General features: G+C 40.7%; 2 protein-coding genes and 1 pseudogene across 3 annotated transcripts; 2 read left to right on the top strand and 1 right to left on the bottom strand.

The window, feature by feature from the left end:
- The first annotated feature begins 3,654 nt into the window (after nucleotides 1-3,654).
- On the top strand, nucleotides 3,655-5,018 carry LOC135513637 (DNA polymerase iota-like; annotated as a pseudogene).
- Nucleotides 5,019-7,426: 2,408 nt separating this feature from the next.
- Nucleotides 7,427-11,502, top strand: LOC135514294 (ras-related protein Rab-27B-like). Of its 2 annotated transcripts, none has more exons than XM_064937672.1 (6): nucleotides 7,427-7,507; nucleotides 8,825-9,026; nucleotides 9,292-9,377; nucleotides 9,595-9,698; nucleotides 9,942-10,065; nucleotides 10,863-11,502. In XM_064937672.1, exons 2-6 carry the CDS (start codon nucleotides 8,871-8,873, stop codon nucleotides 11,047-11,049), a joined length of 657 nt encoding a protein of 218 aa, XP_064793744.1. In that variant the 5' UTR covers nucleotides 7,427-7,507; nucleotides 8,825-8,870; the 3' UTR covers nucleotides 11,050-11,502. The 2 variants fall into 2 exon arrangements, with proteins under 2 accessions (XP_064793744.1, XP_064793745.1); XM_064937673.1 differs by having other exon boundaries at nucleotides 7,457-7,507; nucleotides 8,851-9,026.
- Nucleotides 11,482-21,159, bottom strand: LOC135514293 (alpha-N-acetylneuraminate alpha-2,8-sialyltransferase ST8SIA3-like). The gene is made up of 4 exons (XM_064937671.1): nucleotides 20,555-21,159; nucleotides 19,644-19,766; nucleotides 18,929-19,486; nucleotides 11,482-15,018 (listed from the first exon to the last, which is right to left on the bottom strand). The coding sequence occupies exons 1-4, from the start codon at nucleotides 20,713-20,715 to the stop codon at nucleotides 14,736-14,738; spliced, it is 1,125 nt and encodes a 374-aa protein (XP_064793743.1). The 5' UTR covers nucleotides 20,716-21,159; the 3' UTR covers nucleotides 11,482-14,735.
- Nucleotides 21,160-21,440: the final 281 nt, after the last annotated feature.

Raw genomic sequence — 21,440 nt, 5'->3', positions numbered from 1 at the left:
CATAGCAGTTATCGCCTCTGTAGCTGTTGTCAAGCCATTCAGGTCTTTACCTTAACCCATTCTGGCCGATTTCAGGAGTTAGTTTAGTATATTTGGATAGGAACAAGCACAAACACATTGAACAAACAATTGTCCTATGCATTGCCCTGTAGTGTTTCCTAACTCACGCTCATTTTCAACACCTATCCCAAGTCGGACTTGAATGGAAACCAAAGCTAAGAAACAAGTGCATAATCAATGTTTAAAATAATAATCACATAAAAAAACATATCTGTACATTATCATAGTTATATCACAAAGCAGATGTCAGTCAACAATTAGACGCACAAAGCAAATCTCATACATGCCCCTAATATATACAACTTGGATGTACAGCGCTCTTAATGGAAGCACTTCATACAGTTCATACATGATTGCAATATTGGAGCAGTTGCAACCAGCTGTTGTTGTTTCTTTTGAATGTATTGACATGTTCCCGCAGTTTATGTTCTTCTGATAAAGTGTTCCATGCATGTGTCTCCTCGGTAAGAGGACTGCCCTACGGTAAATTTATATAGATGGACCTTGCAGTTTCCCTTGGTGCACCCCCTGGTGGACATTCCAGGCCATTGCAGCTTCTGTATGTGTTTGGTCAGGGATTCAGTGGCAATACCATTGAGACACTTAAACACAAGCTTCACATTTGCAAATCTGATTAAGTTTTTAACAGCTCAGTACATTGTACTTTTTCAGGATGTAACAGTGATGGTACCCGTGCATGTTTTTGCACCAATATTTTCAGCGCACACTTATAGAGTGACTCTTAGGGTCTCAGCACTGTCTGGCTGGCCTGGAACCAGGATGTTAAACAGAGTGACATGCGAGAGAACTCCATTGCATGTAAGAATAAAAAAGGCACTGTCAAGACACAGACAAGGTCTTCCTTAGTCTGAAACAGTAGAAGCTTGCTTTGATAGTCCTACTGATCTTTTTAGCATGTTTGTCCAACTTCATATTTTACCTCTGTGACTTGTTTGTCTTTTCTTTGATACGGACAGAGAGCGACTTTGTCACTGGCAGCTTCCTTGTTGAGAAACAGATTGAGACTGTTTACTTTACATTCAGTCAGACAGAGTTCAACCAGGTGGCCACTGAGTCCAGGTGTTTTGTCAAATGTTTATTGACATCAGCACAGGTTTTATCAGACACATAGACACATAGAACAGTGTCATCAGCGTACATTTGAAGGCCGGCACTTACTGGCTCTATGTCATCATACTGGCTCTATATTTCCTCTGTTATCATACTGGCTGTATATCTCCTCTATTTCATCATACTGGCTGTATATCTCCTCTATGTCATCATACTGGCTGTATATCTCCTCTATTTTATCATACTGGCTGTATATCTCCTATGTTATCATACTGGCTGTATATCTCCTCTCTGTCATCATACTGGCTCTATATCTCCTCTATGTCATCATACTGGCTGTATATCTCCTCTATGTCATCATACTGGCTGCATATCTCCTCTATGTCATCATACTGGCTGCATATCTCCTATGTCATCATACTGGCTGTATATCTACTATGTCATCATACTGGCTGTATATCTCCTCTATGTCATCATACTAGCTGTATATCTCCTATGTCATCATACTGGCTGTATATCTCCTCTATGTCATCATACTGTCTGCATATCTCCTATGTCATCATACTAGCTGTATATCTCCTATGTCATCACATTGGCTGTATATCTCCTCTATATACTTAGAGTTATCTTCAGTGGCTGGACTGCATTCTGGGCTCGGTGCTATCACGTTTCAGGAGAAGACCCAGATGCAGACAGTGTCATAGTAACAAAAGTGTATTACTAGGGCAGGAAAAACGACAGGTCAAGGGCAGGCAGAGGTCAGTAATCCAGATCGGAGTCCATAAGGTACACAACGGCAGGAAGTCTCGGGGTCAGTGCAGGCAGACATCAATAATCCAGGGTGGTGTGACAAGGTACAGAACGGCAGGCGGGCTCAGGGCAGGCAGAACGATCAAAACCGGGAAACCAGGAACTAGAAAAAGACAGGAGCAAGGGGAAAACCCCTGGTAGGCTTGACAAACAAAACGAACTGGCAACAAACAAACAGAACACAGGTATAAATACACTGGGGATAATGGGGAAGATGGGTGACACCTGGAGGGGGTAGAGACAAGCACAAGGACCGGTGAAACAGACCAGGGTGTGACAGGCGCAGGGTATTGTGCCGGTCCATCTTGACACTGTCCATTGCCCTGTCCAGAGTAAAATATTTTGACCCAGTGTGGATCGATCTTTGCAGAGTGGGGTATGGGCTTGCTTCAATGTAAACAAAGCAATCTCCATTGGAACAGTTAATTAGTTGGTTCTGACATAGAATCATGCGTTTCATCACTTTCCCCACAGATTTGCAGCCTGCTTTAGTTAGAAACTAATTCAGCCAGCTCTTTGGTTGTCTTAGGTCTCTCTTTATGTAGTGTTGTGGTGTCTCTCTTGTCGTGATGTGTGTTTTGTACTATATTTTATTTTTAATTTTTAATCCCAGCCCCTGTCCATGCAGGAGGCTTTTTGCCTTCTGGTAGGCTGTCATTGTAAATAAGAATTTGTTCTTAACTGACTTGCCTAGTTAAATAAATAAAGGTAACTTGGACTGAGTCCTGATTGGCCATGCATGACTTCAGACTGAAAGGGTTGTTTTCCTCGAACACTACATGCTTTCCACAGACAGATATTCCTCTAATTGGAGTTTTGCCCTTGCTTCCTTTTATGTAGATGGATACACCAGAGTGCTCTAGCTCTCTGTACTGACCTAAGGTGGCCTGGGTGGATTTCCTGGGTGAGGCTATGGTAGAGCTCTTCTTCTTTCAGAGGGTTAGCTGTGGCCTCCTCCCTTGTAAGGATTTCTCTCTCCAAAATGAAGATAGGAAGAACAGTTTCCCTTGACGTGTTGCACCTGGCAAATGTACTGCAAGCCTCCTTTTCTTTACCATTTTCCTTGATGCTGCTTGATGTGCCTTCATGCACTCGGCCATGTTGACTGGTTCTGATTTCCCTATATTATGTCAAAAATCACAACAAATGCTTTCTATCATCACAAAAATACTTATCTAAGATTGTCGGGAGTAATGGAGTGAATTTAATTTCCGCTGTATAAACATTGGATGGTTGATTTTGTACTATATATTCACTAGGCCACCAGACTGCTAAGAGATTTCAGGCCCTGGGATTGATTAGTGTGCAGGACTTGCAGCTCTTCCCATTGGCTGACCTGGTGAGGGAGTTCAGAGCCTCCAACGCTCATCGTCTCCAGAATCTAGCCTTGGACATAGATGACACTCCAGTCACCCCACTGAAAACTAAAATCTGATAAATGAAAGGACCTTGTGATTTAAACCGTTTTCAGCTAACACTGATACAGTGCACATATTGATATGTCTTTCTGTCTTTTGTCTCCATATCTTCGTAATATCCCAGTCTTTTAGCGATGAAGACTCCCTTCATGAAAAAGTCCTCAACCAAAGATTTGTTGAGTAGCCTTCTACACAGTTATTCATAAGGTTTGAACTGCAAGGTGCAGAAACAGCTAAGTCTGTAAGTAGTGTTTCTGCATTAAGTTTAACTTCAGAATGCTGTCTTGGTTTCAGGATGCATAAAGATGGCAGGCAGGCTCTGACACTTCGACTCACCATCAGGCGCTACTCAGCAACCAACAAACGGTTCAGCCGGGAGAGCAGGCAGTGACCATCCTCAACCACATTGAGCAGAAGATCAGCTCTGGTATTGTCAAATAATTCTCACACAAATAAGGAGTATATTTTGTCTGTACGTCATTACGATTTGAAAATGGACTACCAATGGCTTTGGTAAATATGCAGTAACTATTGATTAGAACCTGCTGTAAATCTACATTTTAATAGTACATTAATTTCTAAGGTTGGATTTCACAGATCTTAAATGGTAGATCAGTTACTGTACATTTAGCAACTTATCCCACTTAAATCTGCTGTGTTGTCCATCAGGCGACAGTGATGCCTTGGCACAGCTGGTCACCATGGCCATGAAGCTCTTCCACACCAGCACAGGCTTCCACCTCACCCTCCTCAACATGTGCTTCAGTAACATGCAGGCCAGGTGTGCTGCTGTCAGCAAGGCATGCATCTGTGCCTTCTTCACACACAGATCTCTTGAGAAAACCCAGGCCTCCTATGTGTCAGGTAAGACATCTGGATTTCACCCATAAGATATCAACTAATATCTCTGTCTCAGGCCTTACCCCTGCAATATGCACTCCCTAAGGGTCATCTTTGGAATTGTAAAAATGTGCATAATTTCTCTCTCTCTCCATCTGCTATAAGATGATCCGTCTCAAAGTGTGCTTGGTAACCTCACAGTGCAGGCTGGATCTGATGTTGAAGGTAGGACAGAGTGGTTGACTGGTCAGGATGCATCACAGGGGATACCAGACACACCTTCCAACCTTAGCATAGCCCTGAGGCCTCCCATCAGCAGCCAAGGTTGGGTGAGAGCTGCGTAGGTGGAACAGTAGATGATAAAAGGACCAACAGTCCTGGTTTGACAGATTTTCCTGGATTGCCCCCAAACATTGATCCTGAGGTGTTCAGACTCCTGCCTGGTGACATCCAGAAAGAATTATTATCACCTGCCTACCCGAGACCGTCCAGGGCCACCTCAGCCGGAGCCAGCAGACAGCCCACTCATCTCACAACCATCTTTCAGAACAGCCTGCCTCTCTCTCTCAGCCTGTTCCATGCAATCTAAATGACTCATTTCACAGCACTCCCAGAGACCATAAATAAACTGCCAAGGGCTTTGACAGACAGCCCAACGCACCAACAACCAACAAACACAAGGAACTCACAGTCACCTCCTTGCAGTCTTCACTCACAGACCGCTTGGAGGAGGGAAACTCCTCTACAGGCCTTGTGTCACAAAGGCAGTCGGCTGACTGTGGATTTCCAGATATTCATACAGATACACTATACAGTTAATTCGGAACGTATTCAGACTCCTTGAATTTTTCCACATTTTGTTAATGTTCAGCCTTATTCTAAAATGGATTAAATAGTTTATTACCTCTTCAATCTACACACAATACCACATATCAACAAAGCAAATGTATAAAATAAAAAAAAACGGAAATATCACATTTACATAAGTATTCGGACCCTTTACTCAATACTTTGTTGAAGCACCTTTGGCAGCGATTACAGCCATGAGTCTTCTTGGGTATGACGCTACAAGCTTGGCTGTGTGCTTAGAGTCGTTGTCCTGTTGGAAAGTGAACCTTCGCCCCCAGTCTGAGGACCTGAGCACTCTGGAGCAGGTTTTCATCAAGGATCTCTCTGTACTTTGCTCCTTTCATCTTTCCATCCATCCTGACTAGTCTCCCAGTCCCTGCCGCTGAAAAACATCCCCACAACATGATGCTGCCACGTCATAGGATGGCACCTTTCCAACTAGTCAGTTCGTCAAATGTTTGCCCTGCTAGAGCTGCCCCGGTAAACTGTAAGTGCTGTTATTGTGAAGTAGAAACATCTAGGAGCAACAACGGGTGGGCCGTGAAGTGGTAGGCCACACAAGCTCACAGAACAAGACCCCCGAGGGCTGAAGCATGTAAAAATCATCTGTCCTCGGTTGCAACACTCAGTTCCAAACTGCCTCTCGAAGCAACGTTAGCACAATAACTTTTCGTCAGGAGATTGATGGGTTTCTATGTCCGAGCAGCCACACAAAAGCCTAAGATCACCATTCGCAATGCTACGCATCGGCTAGAGTGATGTAATGCTTGCCGCCATTGGACTCTGGAACAGTGGAAACGCGTTCTTCCCCTCCCTCTGCCTTCAGACACTAGATAAGGGTTCAGAGGTCAGGGGTTGTCTCTGTGTCCACACGGTGGTCAGGGTGTTTGTAGTGGACAATCAGAGGGATGGCCATTACTGGCCCATTGAGAGGGAACAAGGGCTTGACTAGACTAGGGGATCCAGAATGGACCAGTACAAACACACAGGGAGCAGCTGTACTCTTGACTTACGGGATTAGCACTTTCTGTTACATCAGTAAAAATGGTTGCATGGTGTCAATGGAATCCTCTTTTAACGATAAGAGGACGGCACTTAATTACTTTTGATAAATTCAAACAAAGTATATATTTTTTAATTGACAAATAATTTATTAGATAAATAGTTGCTATAAATAACATATTAGCAACATAATATTAACCAACATTTTACAAAAAGCATATTAATCACAATAGCCTTGAGAAAAGATGGTAAAATAAAAATCTTTGGCTACATGACATGCCTATTGTACAAAAAGAGCAAGATGGATAAATCAACAAAAACTATTCCTGTTATGTTTTCAGTCCTACAATTGAAACATATTTCACACTTCACCATCTGGCAGTCGGAAGAACAAATCTGTGTTTGGTGGATGACAGGAGAACGTTACCTGCCCAAATGTATGGTGCCAACTGTAAGGTTTGGTGAAGGATGAATAAAGGTCTGGGGCTGTTTTTCATGGTTCGGACTAGGCCACTTAGTTCCAGTGAAGAGAAATCTTAACACTACAGCATACAATGACATTCTAGACAAGTCTATAGTTCCAAATTTGTGGCAACAGTTTGGGGAAGGCCCTTTCCTGTTTCAGCATGAAAATGACCCCGTGCACAAAGCGAAGTCCATACAGAAATAGTTTGTCGAGATCAGCATGGAAGAATTTGACTGGCCTGCACAGAGCCCTGACCTCAACCCCATCAAACACCTTTGGGATGAATTGGAACCCCGACTGCGGGCCTCATCGCCCAACATCAGTGTCCGACCTCACTAATGCTCCAACATCTTGTGGCTGAATGGAAGTCCCCACAGAAATGCTCCAACATCTAGTGGAAAGCATTCCCAAAAGAGTGGAGGCTGTTATAGCAGTAAAGGGGGGGACCAACTCCATATTAATGCCCATGATTTTGGAACGAGATGTTCAATGAGCAGGTGTCCACTGACTTTTAGTATGTAGTCTAGACCTGGTATAAAAATGATGTAGAAACGGTGTGTGACACAATAGAAGTTACCCCCACATGCCTCCCCACAAGTTGACCTCAAGATGATGTCCTAACGCATTAGAAAGGGAAAAACTCAGTTTAGAGTATTAGCCAACTTGTTGAGATTCCAGAGGAATAAGAGGGAGAATTGACTTTTAGAGGTGTTTACAAAGCTCCCAGTTTGCTGAGTTCCATTGAAATCCACATAAGCACACATTATTTGTAGACAGGGCCGCAATCCAGTTATTAAAGAGCTTTTTTCCCCCCTGAGAAATACCAGAAAACACAAGGTCTGTGAACACTGCACTCTGTGGTTATTTTTTTAGCTGGAAACTCCTCCCTTATAGCATGTGAGAGGGGGAAAGGTTCAGGCAATAGCTATGTGTTTGCCAAGGACTGGTTGAGCTCCCTGAATGGAAGTTGGCAGTACCTCTGGCTAAATCGGTAAGATTGAATTTATTTATTGTTTTTCTCCAATCTTGGTAGAGTGAAGTTCATGCATTTTGTAGCAGCATCATTGAGTGGCATATTGGTTTACTCATCTCCAGGCATTTCATCAGGCATTATATTGTCTGTCACACTGTATTTTCGGGGGCATTATAGTTGGCCTACATTTGCTGAAAAAGCATTTTGAGACGTTCCTTATGTGCACAATGGACATTTATCTTCAAGAGAATATGCATACAGATTAGTTTGTTCTATGGATAACTTGCACATTCTCTGCATACAAAATAAATATTGTCCAATGTCTTAAATATTTCGGGCATCACAGACACATGCCATTGAAAGAATTTAATCAGGCCTACTTTTGCTCATCTTTCAATAAAGACACCAGACAACTGAGCAGAAATATCATATTGATAATCCACACTGGAAATGAGTCAGCATTTCATTTTGGCATCTCATTCCTTTTTCAGTGCCTAAGGAATCTGAGACAGGCCATTTCCAAGTATGATTGGAAATAAAACATTTTAAATAAACTACAAGGTTGTGCTTTTAGACTGTTCCCAACACAATAATGGATCGATTGAAGTCCGTGACGGTAATGATGTGAAAATGTCAACATCCCTTTTGATATTTTCTTCCACTTGATCGTCATACACATACTACAAGATGCTTTGTCATGCTATTACTCAAATAAAGAGTTACCGGTGTAACTGAATGAGCTACAGGAGCCCAAGCTCTTTCTGCCCTCTTTGTATTCTGTCTCTGTACCATTTGAGAGTGTACTGTATGTAGACAATGAATAGAAGCCACATGTTTAGAGCTTTCCTGCAGCTCACACAGGACAGCCACTTGACCGCTCATGTGAAAGCTGGGTCGAGTCATGTGCCTGCTCTGCTCTGATCGGCTTTTAATGACTCGAGTTGTGACGGTCTACGAAGCCCCTGTGATCATGAACCCACTGACTGGGAATTTCAGCTGTGTGTTAGGCCAATATTTGCCTCTTTGTTCAATCCTTTTAGGGCACTTTGTAGTATACTGGCTATATTTACAGTACTTACAATGAAATTTACAATAGCCTATATCTGTATGACAGTTTCAAAGTATATTAGTTAAGGGCACGAATCAAGCCAGCAATGTCTTCTGGGAGACCTGTATTCAATTTTCTGAAGTCCTGGCAAAGTAATAGTAATTCCGCTGTATTAATTGTTGCTGTATTAATTGTAAGTGTGGTGAATGTACCACCATTCACAGTAATGTCTGTAATGTCAGTTATGGCTATATTTGCGAGTAAGATGTGACTATAATAGCCTACAGTACTTTGGTTTCATATTTTCGGGCAGGTTTGGCACGAGGCTGCACAATGACGACTGATTGGGATTACGACTACCTGATCAAGCTCTTGTCGTTAGGGGACTCTGGAGTGGGGAAGACCACTTTCCTCTACAGGTACACCGACAACAAGTTCAACCGCAAGTTCACCACCACAGTGGGAATAGACTTCAGGGAAAAGAGAGTGGTGAGTCGTGCTGCTTTACTTGTGTGCAGCCCATGACATTCCTTCCAAACACATCATTCATGTTCAGTCATCCTTGCTCCACACCAGCTTCCAATGATAATGTGGTTATACAAATCCAAATGTTGAATATTGGATGGAATAGTAGGGGATCAACTCACAATAAAAAATAGAACATTTGTTGAAAACATATTCCAGAGCCAAAGAGCATGGCTTTGGTCCCAGCTCTTGAGATGACACTTCTTCTACAACTGTCTTGTGTCTCCAGACGTATTTGGGGACTGGCTCTAATGGAACAACAGAGAAGACTTTTAAAGTGCATCTACAGCTCTGGGACACAGCAGGGCAAGAGAGGTAGGCCACAACAAGCAGACAGTACATGTGATATCGGAACTGTCCTTCTCTGCAAGTCTGTCACATTTCACGGTATTTGCCGTTTTTCTAGGAGTATAATGTATTTAGAAATTCAAAGGCAATTTTGTATCATTGTAAGATGAGCATTTTCAATGGTATAATCCATATCCTTAACGTTACCAGTGTTCGAACATTGTTGTAATTGTATAAATTCCAGGTTCAGAAGTCTCACTACAGCCTTCTTCAGAGACGCAATGGGCTTCCTTCTTATGTTTGATCTGACCAATCAGCAGAGTTTTCTGAATGTCAGGAACTGGATGAGTATGTCTCAGCACACGTATCTCCCAAAGCACTTAGATCAATGTCAGCCTATTGTCAGTTTGAATCATCCATTTAGTAGAGGATGTAAGTACAATACCACATTGATAGTGTATTTTACGTTGTATTTGGCATTTTAGTAAATGATCTCAATCTAGCAGGGTAGGTTACTGTTTGTGATACAAATACTAACTTACATATCCATCAATAACTGGAATTTGATTACCTCTTGTTGTGATTGTTCAGGTCAGCTACAGGCAAATGCCTATTGTGACAGTCCAGACATAGTCTTAGTTGGCACCAAAGCAGACCTCAAAGACCTGAGAGATGTACAAGGAAAACAAGCCAGGGACCTGGCGGACAGATATTGGTAAGTGAGATGGATACCTGCTTGCTCAGGACAAAGTTCTGCTACCTCTGCGAAATGTGATCTGACCATTGGCACGGCTCTCTTCTCCAGCGAACCTCCATGAACTGAGGGTGTTTGAGTTCATAGTTTTAGCACAACTGTAAAGCATTCGTACCGATCTAGAGCGAATGCTCCAAACAGAAGGAGTACTATTGTACTCCTTCTGTTAATTCACCAGGAGGTTGAGTCAGTTAGCTACTACCATCCACTCTATAGAGCCTCTTCAGCATCTTTAAAAGCCCAGTACAATCAAACATGTGGTTTCCTGTGTTTTATATGTATTTCCACACTGAGATTAGAATAATACTGTGAAATTGTGAAAATTATTATAATGGCCTTTTAGTGTAAAAGCTGTTTGAAAATACTGGCTGAAATTTCAGCCTGTTTAGGTGGGATGGAGATTTGGTAAATGAGTTAATAGACCAATAAGAAAGAGAGTTCCAAACCTCTCTGCCAATAACGGCTAGTGAAATTTCCCCCCCTACCAGACCGTCTGAGAAATTTCTCTTTGCTAAGAAGATATTTTTGCTTATTTCTGACCATTTAAATTAAAAACAATCACAGTAATGTGCTTAATTGTTACCCAGAATTGATTTGATATTAAGATTACAAATGGCTGCATTAGACCATTAAAATAAGTATGACCCTATTAGAAATAAATCACAATTCAACTGAACGTTGTGGCCTTCAACCATTCATTAATAATCACTATAATCAGTATAGTGTTCAGGTTAATAAGTCCCTCCCTTTCTCCCTAGTGTACCCTATTTTGAGACGAGTAGTGCCACAGGGGATGAGGTAGACCAGGCAGTGACCACTCTGCTGGACCTGGTGATGAGGCGCATGGAGCAGAACACAGAGGGGCCTGTATCAGAGGCTGCCAATGGGAGCGCAGTCATTAACAAAGTGGCCGAAACCTCCACCAGCAGGAAGTGTGACTGTTAGGATGTCAGCCACATTTCATGGACATGTGGTTGGCTACATTCAGAACGAAGGACCATTCATTCTAATGTGTAACTATTGCATCATAGGAGTTTTATTATATTGGAAAAGTTCAATTATCCCATACAGTATTTTAAGGATGTGTATTATCCTCTTATGTAATAATGTGTGTTTATTTTTGGATTGATAACTGCTGCACTGGATATTTATTCCCAACCTGGTCAGTATTATTTTCAGTCTGTACTTGTGATGTATGTTATTGACCAGAAACAAGCAACATAACACACAATCCAGTTTTATAACATTGTAAAATGATTAAAAAGTAAATGAAAGCACCATGTGTAGATCTCAAGCCAATATTTGTAATATGACTAGGCTTTGTGTGATTCTAAATGGTTAAATACTAATCAAACCTGTTTGAAGAAGAGTCGTATGTAAAAAGTATGTTCCTTTTTTATTTGACACATTGAGGCGTCGATGGAAGGAAAATGCAGGCACATACATTTATAATTGACAATATATAATCCAAAACTGATTATGCAACAACTCATTCACAGTCATGGTTACATTTCTTATATATGAATGAGAAAATCTATTATTGTGTTACAAACATAGATAGCAAAGTGCATTACAGGATCCATGAGTTCTACTGTATACGACAAAGAGCACATTTGGTACTTAAGCTTGATTATTACTGGAACAAAATTGTCATGCACATTTAAGAAAGTATAGAAAATGTTTAGAGGTCATAAGTACTGACAGAAAGAAAATATTAAATTGTATTAAAACCTAAGTCTTAAGAATAAATGCTGTCATTTTAAACACAATTAATGTCAGTTTTACCAATAATTGCCTTTTGACATGAAAATGACTGGCTGCTTTGATGACTTATCAGTTTGTTCTTATCAAATAAATACATGCAAGCACAAACTTGGGGTGATTTTCAATCCGGGATTCTGTTAGTACCTTTCCTTTTGAACACAAACGCGTCTGCACACACATTGGACATTTTGCTCTAAGGAAATGTGGGGAAGCATACATTCTCTTCATTTATGTGAGTAGTACTGTAGTTTTCTTTGGAGATGATCAGTACATGGAAGCATTTAAAGGAGGACATTCATAGAGGCATTATAATTCAACAACAGAGCCCATTAGACAAGACACAAAAGGCAAATATACCACACAACTACCCAAGTGTTTTCTATGTCAGGAAATCATTTGACAACACATCAAATAAAAAACATAAATTGAATGAAATATATTGTTGTACATTGGTTGCCATACTTAAGCCAACATTTTAAATCACATCACATTCAGATGAATGAGTATCTCTTGTTTAATGGGCTTTCTTTGGTGTATTTACTTTTAAGAAATAAACATTAGTGAAAATATTAATCTAATTTAATCTAAAATCGAATCTACGCGACCAGGGTATGGACTAAGAGTAAACTACTACCTAACAAATTAATGGCACATTCGTATCATATATTTGTGTCATAATAATGACAGACAGTACTATGATGGGAAAAAAAACGGTCTGTTCTAAAATACATGAGCATGACACCCATGGTCGATGTAATACTGACTAACTTGTCTTTTAAAAGTACCAATAATCAATCTGGTTCATGAGCATAGTAAATCTGAACTTATAAGAAAAATGTTTTAAGGTAAATTCCAAAGATTTTCTACCCCTGCTCATAAGGGCAATCCCATATCTTGTGCATGACATGTACACTATGACGAAACCCTCTGTCTAATAAATACAGCCAACTTGTTGTGTTTTCACCAACCTCACCTCCTTCCCAATGTGAGCATGTGCTGTGAGTCATCATGTGGCTATCATATGGTACCGTTTGAGCAAAGTCAATGTACAGACATCAATGGTTAAATCCTGAAAGCTACAGTACCAATCCATACCCAATCCTCTAACATAGTGGAGCTTGACTCGATACAGTATATGTTTCATGTAACACTTTGTTGAGGAGAGTAAATATAATCTAGAGATATAAAAATAAAGTTACATTAGTTTTTTAATTGTCAGAAAGGTAAAACAAAGAATTTTGGTCCCAGTTGTTTGATAGGAATTTCTGCCTTAAAACAGCTTTCATACAATGTTTCTGGTGCTGTTTAAATTAGAATATCAGCACAAATAATTTGTTAGTTTCTTACATGCAGTGTCATTCAATATTGTATCATGCTCTTTGTACAAGGTGCTACAATTATTCAACAAAACTTAACTTCTCTGGATTATGTCTCAAAAGTCAAAGTAATGTATACACCGAGTGTACAAAACATTATGAATACCTTCTCTTTCCATAACATAGACTGAACAGGTGAAAGCTACGATCCTTTATGGATTTCACTTGTCAAATCCACTTCAATCAGATCAGTGTAGAGGAAGGGGAGGAGACAGGTTAACGAAAGATTTGTAAGCCTTGAGACAATATTAGGAAAGTGTTCTTAAAGTTTTGTACACACAGTGAATGTAGTGGGAAGCAGCAAAACCCTGTGTTGACACATGGGTCATAACATGAGTTCTGTGTTCAGTGTTTGACTAAAACCAAAAAAATGCTGCTACGGGTATATGCACCCCACAAGGTAAAGACTGGTTGGTGAAATTCCTTTTCCCTTTAGCAACATGGTGTTCAATGGTATTTTGAAAATAGATAAGAGTTGAAGTCGTATGAAACTAAAAACAAAATTCTGACACTTTTTCTGAATGTTTTGTTCAATTACTAAAGAAAAATTCTTAAAGCGGGATGATAACAACAATATATATACTTTAAAGTGTACTGTAACTAAGCTCAGTCTATGGCTTGGTGTTGGAATGTAGATTATTCATTCGCAAATGTAAATATTACCAGAGCGATCACCAGAATCTCAGTGAAATAGTGGGACTGTGGCTATCGCTACAGTATCTTTATCGAAATAGGGCAGCAATTATATACATTAAGGGGCATTGTAAACAAATCTCACTGCTACAGTAGTTAGCAGTGCAGTGTGCTGGCTGGGCCCATTGGCTGTCTGCTGGCACCTGTGGTACTTCACTGTATGCTGAAAAGGGATGGAAACTAGACAATGTGTCTGCTTGCACCTCAGTGGGAGCATTTGCATCTGATAAAAAAAATAAAAACATTCCTTCTCTTAAATCCTTCCCTGAGACTAAGCAGTGATATCAAAAGAACAATCAAATCCCTTTGAAATAAGGCTATAGCCTAATAATAATTATGCCCCCCACCTCACCCCTACATTCTGGAAAAAACTTTCGTTTGGAAATAGTGATTATTTTTCATAAAATGTATGTGTGTTGTATTGATCTATTTATCCCAATAATTATGATAGCAATGCAAATAATGTCATGTGAAATATTGTATGGTAAGTACTATGATAGTGTGACATAATATATTCAGCATCATAATGACATCAACCAGTAATCCACATTTGAAATACTGTGCCATGTTCCTCGCAACCTAAAGTGTGAATTACATACCCTATGACGAAGCTGAAAGGCAAGATGCAGTGGTGGTATGATGGTGTGTTTCTGGAGTGAAAGAGTAATACATCTTACTACTAAATCATGCATTGTCTGCTTCGAGTCGCAAAATATGTTATGTGAGCGCAAGGTCAGCTGCTGTGTTGGAGCTCCACCAAATGAATTTCTTGACGCACTGTCACCCAGGCTGGAATGTCTAAGAACAGTGTGAAAGGCTCAGCTTGGTCACACCTTCTCCATGCATCTTGTAAAGCAGCTTAAACTCACTGGGCAGCTGGTGGGTCTCCTGCCACTTGGTGGTAAACTTGGTTCCTTTCTTGTCGTAGTAGTGGTAGGGCAGCTCCTTGCCTGTGTTGGGATCCCAGCCGAAGGGCCAGAAGCCATACAGATGGATCTCCTCACACATGGCCGAGGCCAGAGTGTACATGAGGATACCAGTGCTGAGTCGCTTCGGGGACAGGTTCTTGGTCTTCCAATATCTATGGGGGAAAAGTAAACACTTTTTTTGGACAATGAAGTGTTCGACAGATGGCAAAAAAGACAGTCAGAAAAAATCATAAGGAATAAAGTTTTGAAGTGTCTGTCCTATATCTAAGCGATATAAGAAAGCTTAGGAAATGTTTTAGCTTTTTTTGGCACAAAACTACCTCCATACTTCCATTCGTGTTACCTTCAGACAATTCCCATGACACTTGTGTGTGTCATAGAGCAAAACAGAAAGCCCCCCCTTTCCATAGTGGGGTCCTATTAGTTTCTTAAGCCAAACTGTTTGGACGCTACAGATGTTTTCATGAAAAGATCGATCTTCTGTATGTCTCATGGGCTGACAAACACAGCTGTAGCTCGGCCACTTTCCGGATATGTCTAGCTTAAACTGACAGATTTTGATGGAGTTTTTTATTATGTTACTTAGATAGACTCTTAAAAATAACCCAATTCGTTATTTTGATTAACTCAGCACTGGGTAAATATTGGACAGAACCCATGGTGGGTTATTTTGACCCAGCCAGTTGGTTTGCGTGAATAACCCAACAAGTTGGGATGTTAGGATTACCCAAACATGGGTTAATTTAACCATCAGTTGGGTTTTCTTTCATGATGGGTTGACAAAGCAGCAGGTCTTTTTTTAATGTAATCCTTATTCTTTTCAGGAGGTATGGCTTATTAAGGATGTAGCGTTCAGATAGTTATTCTTGGTCACCCATGAGAGTAAATGTCATGCCTGTTCATTTGTTCTGTTCTATTGTATCACATGTTAAGATTGTACAGTGTAATTTTAAATGTTCCTTAAATATTTTTGGATATTAACATTATTAATTACATATTGTAATAAAGTGGTAGCTATCTCAACACTGGAACTTGCATAGGTTCTTCAAGATGGAATCCGCAGTAGTGGGGAACAGTGCCAGTGGCCACCCCACCACCAATGTTTTTATTTTAATTTTTAGATTGGAGGAGCGTTGCACAGCATGATAAAACAAAAATCATATTGTGCTCTTCTATCTCGCATCCAATTTAAAAAAAACGTATTTGCTGTTGTAATATCACAAACGAATTTGGCTGTTTCACCATTAAGGACTCCAGCTTTAAAGGTCCAATGCAGACACTTTTATCTCAATATCTAATCATTTCTAGGTGTCAGTTAAGTACCTTACTGTGATTGTTTTCAACAAAAAATAAAATACAAATAAAAGCTTCCTCGCAAAGACTCTAGCAAGAATTGTGCTAGGCCTGTCTGGGAGTGGTCTGAGTTGGGAGGGTAAAACACAAAACTAGAGGTCAACCGATTATGATTTTTCAACACCGATACCGGTACCGATTATTGTAGGACCAAAAAAGCCGATACCGATTAATCGGACAATTTATTTATTTGAAATAATGACAATTATCACAATACTGAATGACCACTTATTTTAACTTAATATAATACATCAATAAAATCAATTTAGCCTCAAGTAAATAATGAAACATGTTCAATTTGGTTTAAATAATGCAAAAACAAAGTGTTGGAGAAGAAAGTAAAAGTGCAGTATGTGCCATGTAAGAAAGCTAACGTTTCAGTTCCTTCCTCAGAACATGAGAACATATGAAAGCTGGTGGTTCCTTTTAACATGAGTCTTCAATATTCCCAGGTAAGAAGTTTTAGGTTGTAGTTATTGTATGAATTATAGGACTATTGCCCTCTATACCATTTGCATTTCATTAAACTTTGACTATTGGATGTTCTTATAGGCACTTTAGTATTGCCAGTGTAACAGTATAGCTTCCGTCCCTCTCCTCGCTCCTACCCTGGGCTCGAACCAGCAACACTATGACAAATAGCGCGCGCTAACTAGCTAGCCATTTCACTTCGGTTACACGAGCCTCATCTCAGGAGTTGTTAGGCTTGAAGTCATAAACATCGCAATGCTTGACACACAACGAAGAGCTGCTGGCAAAACTCACGAATGTGCTGTTTGAATTAATGTTTATGTAGCCGATGTGAAATGGCTAGCTAGTTAGCGGTGGTGCGCGCCAGTGGTGTTTCAATCGGTTACGTCACTTGCTCTGAGACCTTGAAGTAGTGGTTCCCCTTGCTCTGCAAGGGACGCAGCTTTTGTGGGGCGATGGGTAACAATGCTTTGAGGTTGACTGTTGATGTGTGCAGAGCGTCCCTGGTTCGCGCCCAGGTCGGGGTGATGGGACGGCCGTAAAGTCAATACTGTTACATTTACGCGGCTGGTTCTGCCTATCACCGCTCAGTCAGACACTTGTATGCTCAGTCAGATTATATGCAACGCAGGACACGCTAGATAATATCTAGTAATATCATCAACCATGTGTAGTTAACTAGTGATTATGATTGATTGCTTTTTATGAGATAAGTTTAATACTAGCTAGCAACTTACCTTGGCTTACTGCATTCGCGTAACAGGCAGTCTCCTTGTGGAGTGCAACGAGAGAGAGGCAGGTCATTATTGCGTTGGACTAGTTAACTGTAAGGTTGCAAGATTGGATCCCCCGAGCTGACAAGGTGAAAATCTGTTGTACTGCCCCTGAACAAGGCAGTTAACCCACCGTACCTAGGCCGTCATTGAAAATAAGAATGTGTTCTTAACTGACTTGCCTAGTTAAATAAAGGCATATAAAAATTTTTTAAAAAATCTAATAAAAAAATTGGCAAATCGGCGCCCCAAAATACAGATTTCCGATTGTTATGAAAACTTGAAATCGGCCCTAATTAATTGGCCATTGTCACGACTTCTACCGAAGTCGTTGCCTCTCATTGTTCGGGCGGTGCTCGGTGTTCGACGTCACCGGTCTTCTAGCCATCATTGATCCATTTTTCATTTTCCATTGGTTTTGTCTTGTCTTCCCACACACCTGTTTTCAATCCCATTCATTACCTGTTGTGTATTTAACCCTCTGTTTCCCCTCAGGTTTTTGTCAGAGATTGTTTATTGTCAGTGTAGTGTTTGTTGTATAGGTGCGCGACGGGTCTTCGTACCCATATTTGTTTATATTCATTTTTTCTATTTAGTGTTATGGAGCATGTTACTTGGACATTATTCAAAGACTCCATTTTACACTCCGTTTGACTCTCCTGCGCCTGACTTCCCTGCCACCTATCCACATATCTCTGACAGATTCTCTGACCCTATAATTATGAAGTCAGCAGGAGAGGACACTACGCTCATGGAGGTGGAGGAACGCGTTCGGGAACAAGCGGAAGAGATCGACTGTTTAAGATCCTTCCATGTTATCAGAATTCCACCGTCTCCATCCAGATCGGTTTGTAACTCTCTTTCTTATTGGTCTATTAACTAATTTCCTGCCCGGTGATGTGACCAGGCAGGCCAAAACTCCATCCCACCAGGCGGTCTTTGCAAAGTGCTCTTACACAAAAAGGAAATTATCATATTTTTCAACAGTTTCACAGTATTATTCCTAACTCATAGTGTGGAAATATATATAAAATACAGGAAATATCACATTTTTGATTGCACTGGGACTTTAAGGAACACAAAACCTCTGTAAGCCTTCTGTGAGCCTCATAAAAGCTTCAAACTGCCAGTGTTCAACCTTAACATGCAGAAATAATATAACAGAACAGATTGACAGGAATGACATTTACTTTCACAGGTGGCTATCTGAAAGCCACGCCCCTACTAAACCACGCCTGCAGTCTATTTCAATAACCCAGCATCAATAACCCAGCATTAAAACCCAACCTTGCTCTTTTAAAAGAAAACAACCTAAGGGACCCATTGCCTACAACCCAGCAGTTGGGTCATTTTTTGTGTGTACAGTATGTAGGAACAATGGTGTCTGAAAGTGAGAACAAAACCACCAATGACAGTTCTGATTCCCAGAACTCTGGCACAATAAACTCAGTCTCTCCATACTCACTTGTTGACATCCTGCATGATGTTTCCAGGCCAGGCCAGCTCGATTTTCAGCTGCCCCTTGTGCTCAACAAAGAAGTCCACCAGGGTCCGTGTGACGGTGGCCGAGGTGTGGAGGAAAAATGCAGGGATCCACAAAATGGCCCCCTCCAGCTTCTTCAGGTTGAGGAAGAAGTTGTTGCGGTCCTGGATGGTCAAAAGGTTGTTGTAGTACCTCTCCAGGATGCTGGGGTTAAAGGTGGTGAGGTTGGTCTTCCGGCCCACATCCTTGTAGTAGGAGTCAGTAGGGGCGAAGTTGCAGCGGAAGATAAAGTCGGCACTGTCGATCTCTGGCCCACAATGACTACCAGTCAGGATCCCACTGTTACCCACCACGGCACACACGTTGTAGTGCTTGTTCTGGATGGGTGAAGCATCAGGAAGCAGTGACTTCAGGTTGTTGCTTATAGAGAAGACATACTTGTGACTGGAGTAGTCGAAGTGCATCAGCTGGCCGACGCGCACACCATTCTTGGTGAGGGAGAAGTTGTTGGCCACATCAATGTAATGGAAGATCTCTTTCCTGAAAAGTTGTAAACAGATCAAAATATCAGCTCACAGCTGCTGTTTCAACAAATTGCAATGTTGCAATGTAGCCAACTGCAAACGACAAATAAACTGAAATGTTCTACTAAACACATAAACAGTATTCTGTTTAAACCGAATAATAATAATAATACCTTTGCTGATAAAATGCTGTCCTATTGAATTTCCATTTGGAGGGTTTCCCTTGCAGCTCCTCGTTCAGAGCATTGGTTAACGGGATGAAGGATGGGTCCAGGAAATTCATGGCAAACTGTGACCTGAGAAGAAAAGGGTTTTCCTTAGTAAAGAGCTATTCATATTGTCAGCATTGTTGTCAGCATGTCCAAGCCAACTCATAGCATGCATTCATGTGTGGGCTTGTAACAGTATAGGCACAATAACATCTAGCAGCACCTTGGACTGTCAAGTGTGTGTATACTGGTGGCGAAGTCAGATGCAGGAGAGCAGAGTGTTGTGAACAGGCGCACACTTTATTCAGGCTGGAGTGAACAAACAGACGGACGCAAACTGCGTCAAAACCTCCTGCAAAAAGGCAAAAGTGTAACGCGCGAAAAAACACTCACCAAAGCTAATGTACCAAATGAACATACAGTGCAAAAGCACGGAACATGGAAACATAGCCTGGCGCGTCACAATAACCACATAACAATAAACAATATATATTAGATATATATTTGGGGGGGGGGCAAATACCTACTGTCGATGATTCAGTTGAAATGTCATTAAACATTTAATGTAAGGCTAATTAATTGAGGCAGGGGTTTGCATTAGAGTTAGGCTACTTCCGCTTGCAGAAGTATTATTATTTATTTTGATTATTTATTCAGGTCCTGTTTCCTCTAATACAGTTGGACATATAATGCCATAGCCTACAGAACAATGTAGACATATACAATCATAAAGATTACGTTGGAAAAAAATTGTACCGCTTGCGCCTTGTCAGAATGAAATATATCACATATTATCGGACCATTTCAGGATTTTTACATGCGTCATATCAAAATAAAAAATGATGAGCTTCCAAATCTTGGTTTAGCTTACTCACCGAAATCCTGCGTGGAACATTATCCGTGGTCCTCCCATATTGTCATTTTTTGTGGAAGAGAAGATGCTGTCCTTTCTAATGGACACATAACTTATTAAGGATAAAATGAGAAGAGCAACCATCAATATGACCAGACCCAGCGCGTTTGCGATGCGGACCATCTTGGAGCGTTTTCATTCCTTGAAGAATAGCGATGGAAATGTGCCAGCCTTCATCACCTCGATTCTAGATGTTGATTTTGGCTATACATATTCGTATTATGACACAAAATAAACATGCTTTCCAATGTAAAATGGACGGCAAATATGCAATGTGGTTGAAATGGCAGTTAGCGATTTGTCTTCGTGCACTCACATCATCCCTGCTGCCTTGCCATGCCTTCGCGCTGAACTGAATTATCTCCAGGCAGCCAGATTAATACCATTAGGGCGATGCATCTGAATTTCACGTCAATGTATCAATCCAGCAAAATTCTCACCGGTCTCGGCTACGCAACCTCTCCCCATTAAATCATTTCACATATTCCGGTGCAAATGGAGAAGTGTTTGTTGAGCCCAGATGAAAATTCGACTAAAAGTGTCATGACTGTATTACACCTCCTTGGTTTAGAGATGGGAGCAATAAACTTAATGTGTTATGCATACCATCGAATATTACTTGCTGACTGTACAAAATACTGAATCACATAATATTTGGCAAATGTGGAAGCCTTATCAGCATCTGAATAAGGGATGTCCCTACGAATACTAAAGTACATCTCATTAACAGTAGAATATCAGTTTAAAGGTCCAATGCAGCCGGTTTTTTTACGACAACAAATCATTTCTGAGTAAAAATTAAGTACTTTACTGTGATTGTTTTCAATTGAAATGGTCAAAAATAAACA

The sequence above is a fragment of the Oncorhynchus masou genome, chromosome 25 (genome assembly GCF_036934945.1).
Source record: "Oncorhynchus masou masou isolate Uvic2021 chromosome 25, UVic_Omas_1.1, whole genome shotgun sequence".
Classification (NCBI taxonomy): Eukaryota; Metazoa; Chordata; class Actinopteri; order Salmoniformes; family Salmonidae; genus Oncorhynchus; species Oncorhynchus masou.
The sequence above is the reverse complement of the archived record's forward strand: the minus strand, read 5'-3'. Positions and strand labels throughout refer to the sequence as shown.

Bases quoted from the DNA above. Each gene is read 5' to 3' on its own strand.
- LOC135514293 (XM_064937671.1), bottom strand. From the start codon at position 20,715: ATGGTCCGCATCGCAAACGCGCTGGGTCTGGTCATATTGATGGTTGCT. The intron at 19,487-19,643 runs GTATTATTATTA...ACAACTTTTCAG, and splicing joins ACAGCATTTTATCAGCAAAG to GAAAGAGATCTTCCATTACA. The intron at 15,019-18,928 runs GTGAGTATGGAG...TTTCCCCCATAG, and splicing joins ATCATGCAGGATGTCAACAA to ATATTGGAAGACCAAGAACC.
- LOC135514294 (XM_064937672.1), top strand. From the start codon at position 8,871: ATGACGACTGATTGGGATTACGACTACCTGATCAAGCTCTTGTCGTTA. The intron at 9,378-9,594 runs GTAGGCCACAAC...TATAAATTCCAG, and splicing joins GACACAGCAGGGCAAGAGAG to GTTCAGAAGTCTCACTACAG. The intron at 10,066-10,862 runs GTAAGTGAGATG...CTTTCTCCCTAG, and splicing joins GACCTGGCGGACAGATATTG to TGTACCCTATTTTGAGACGA.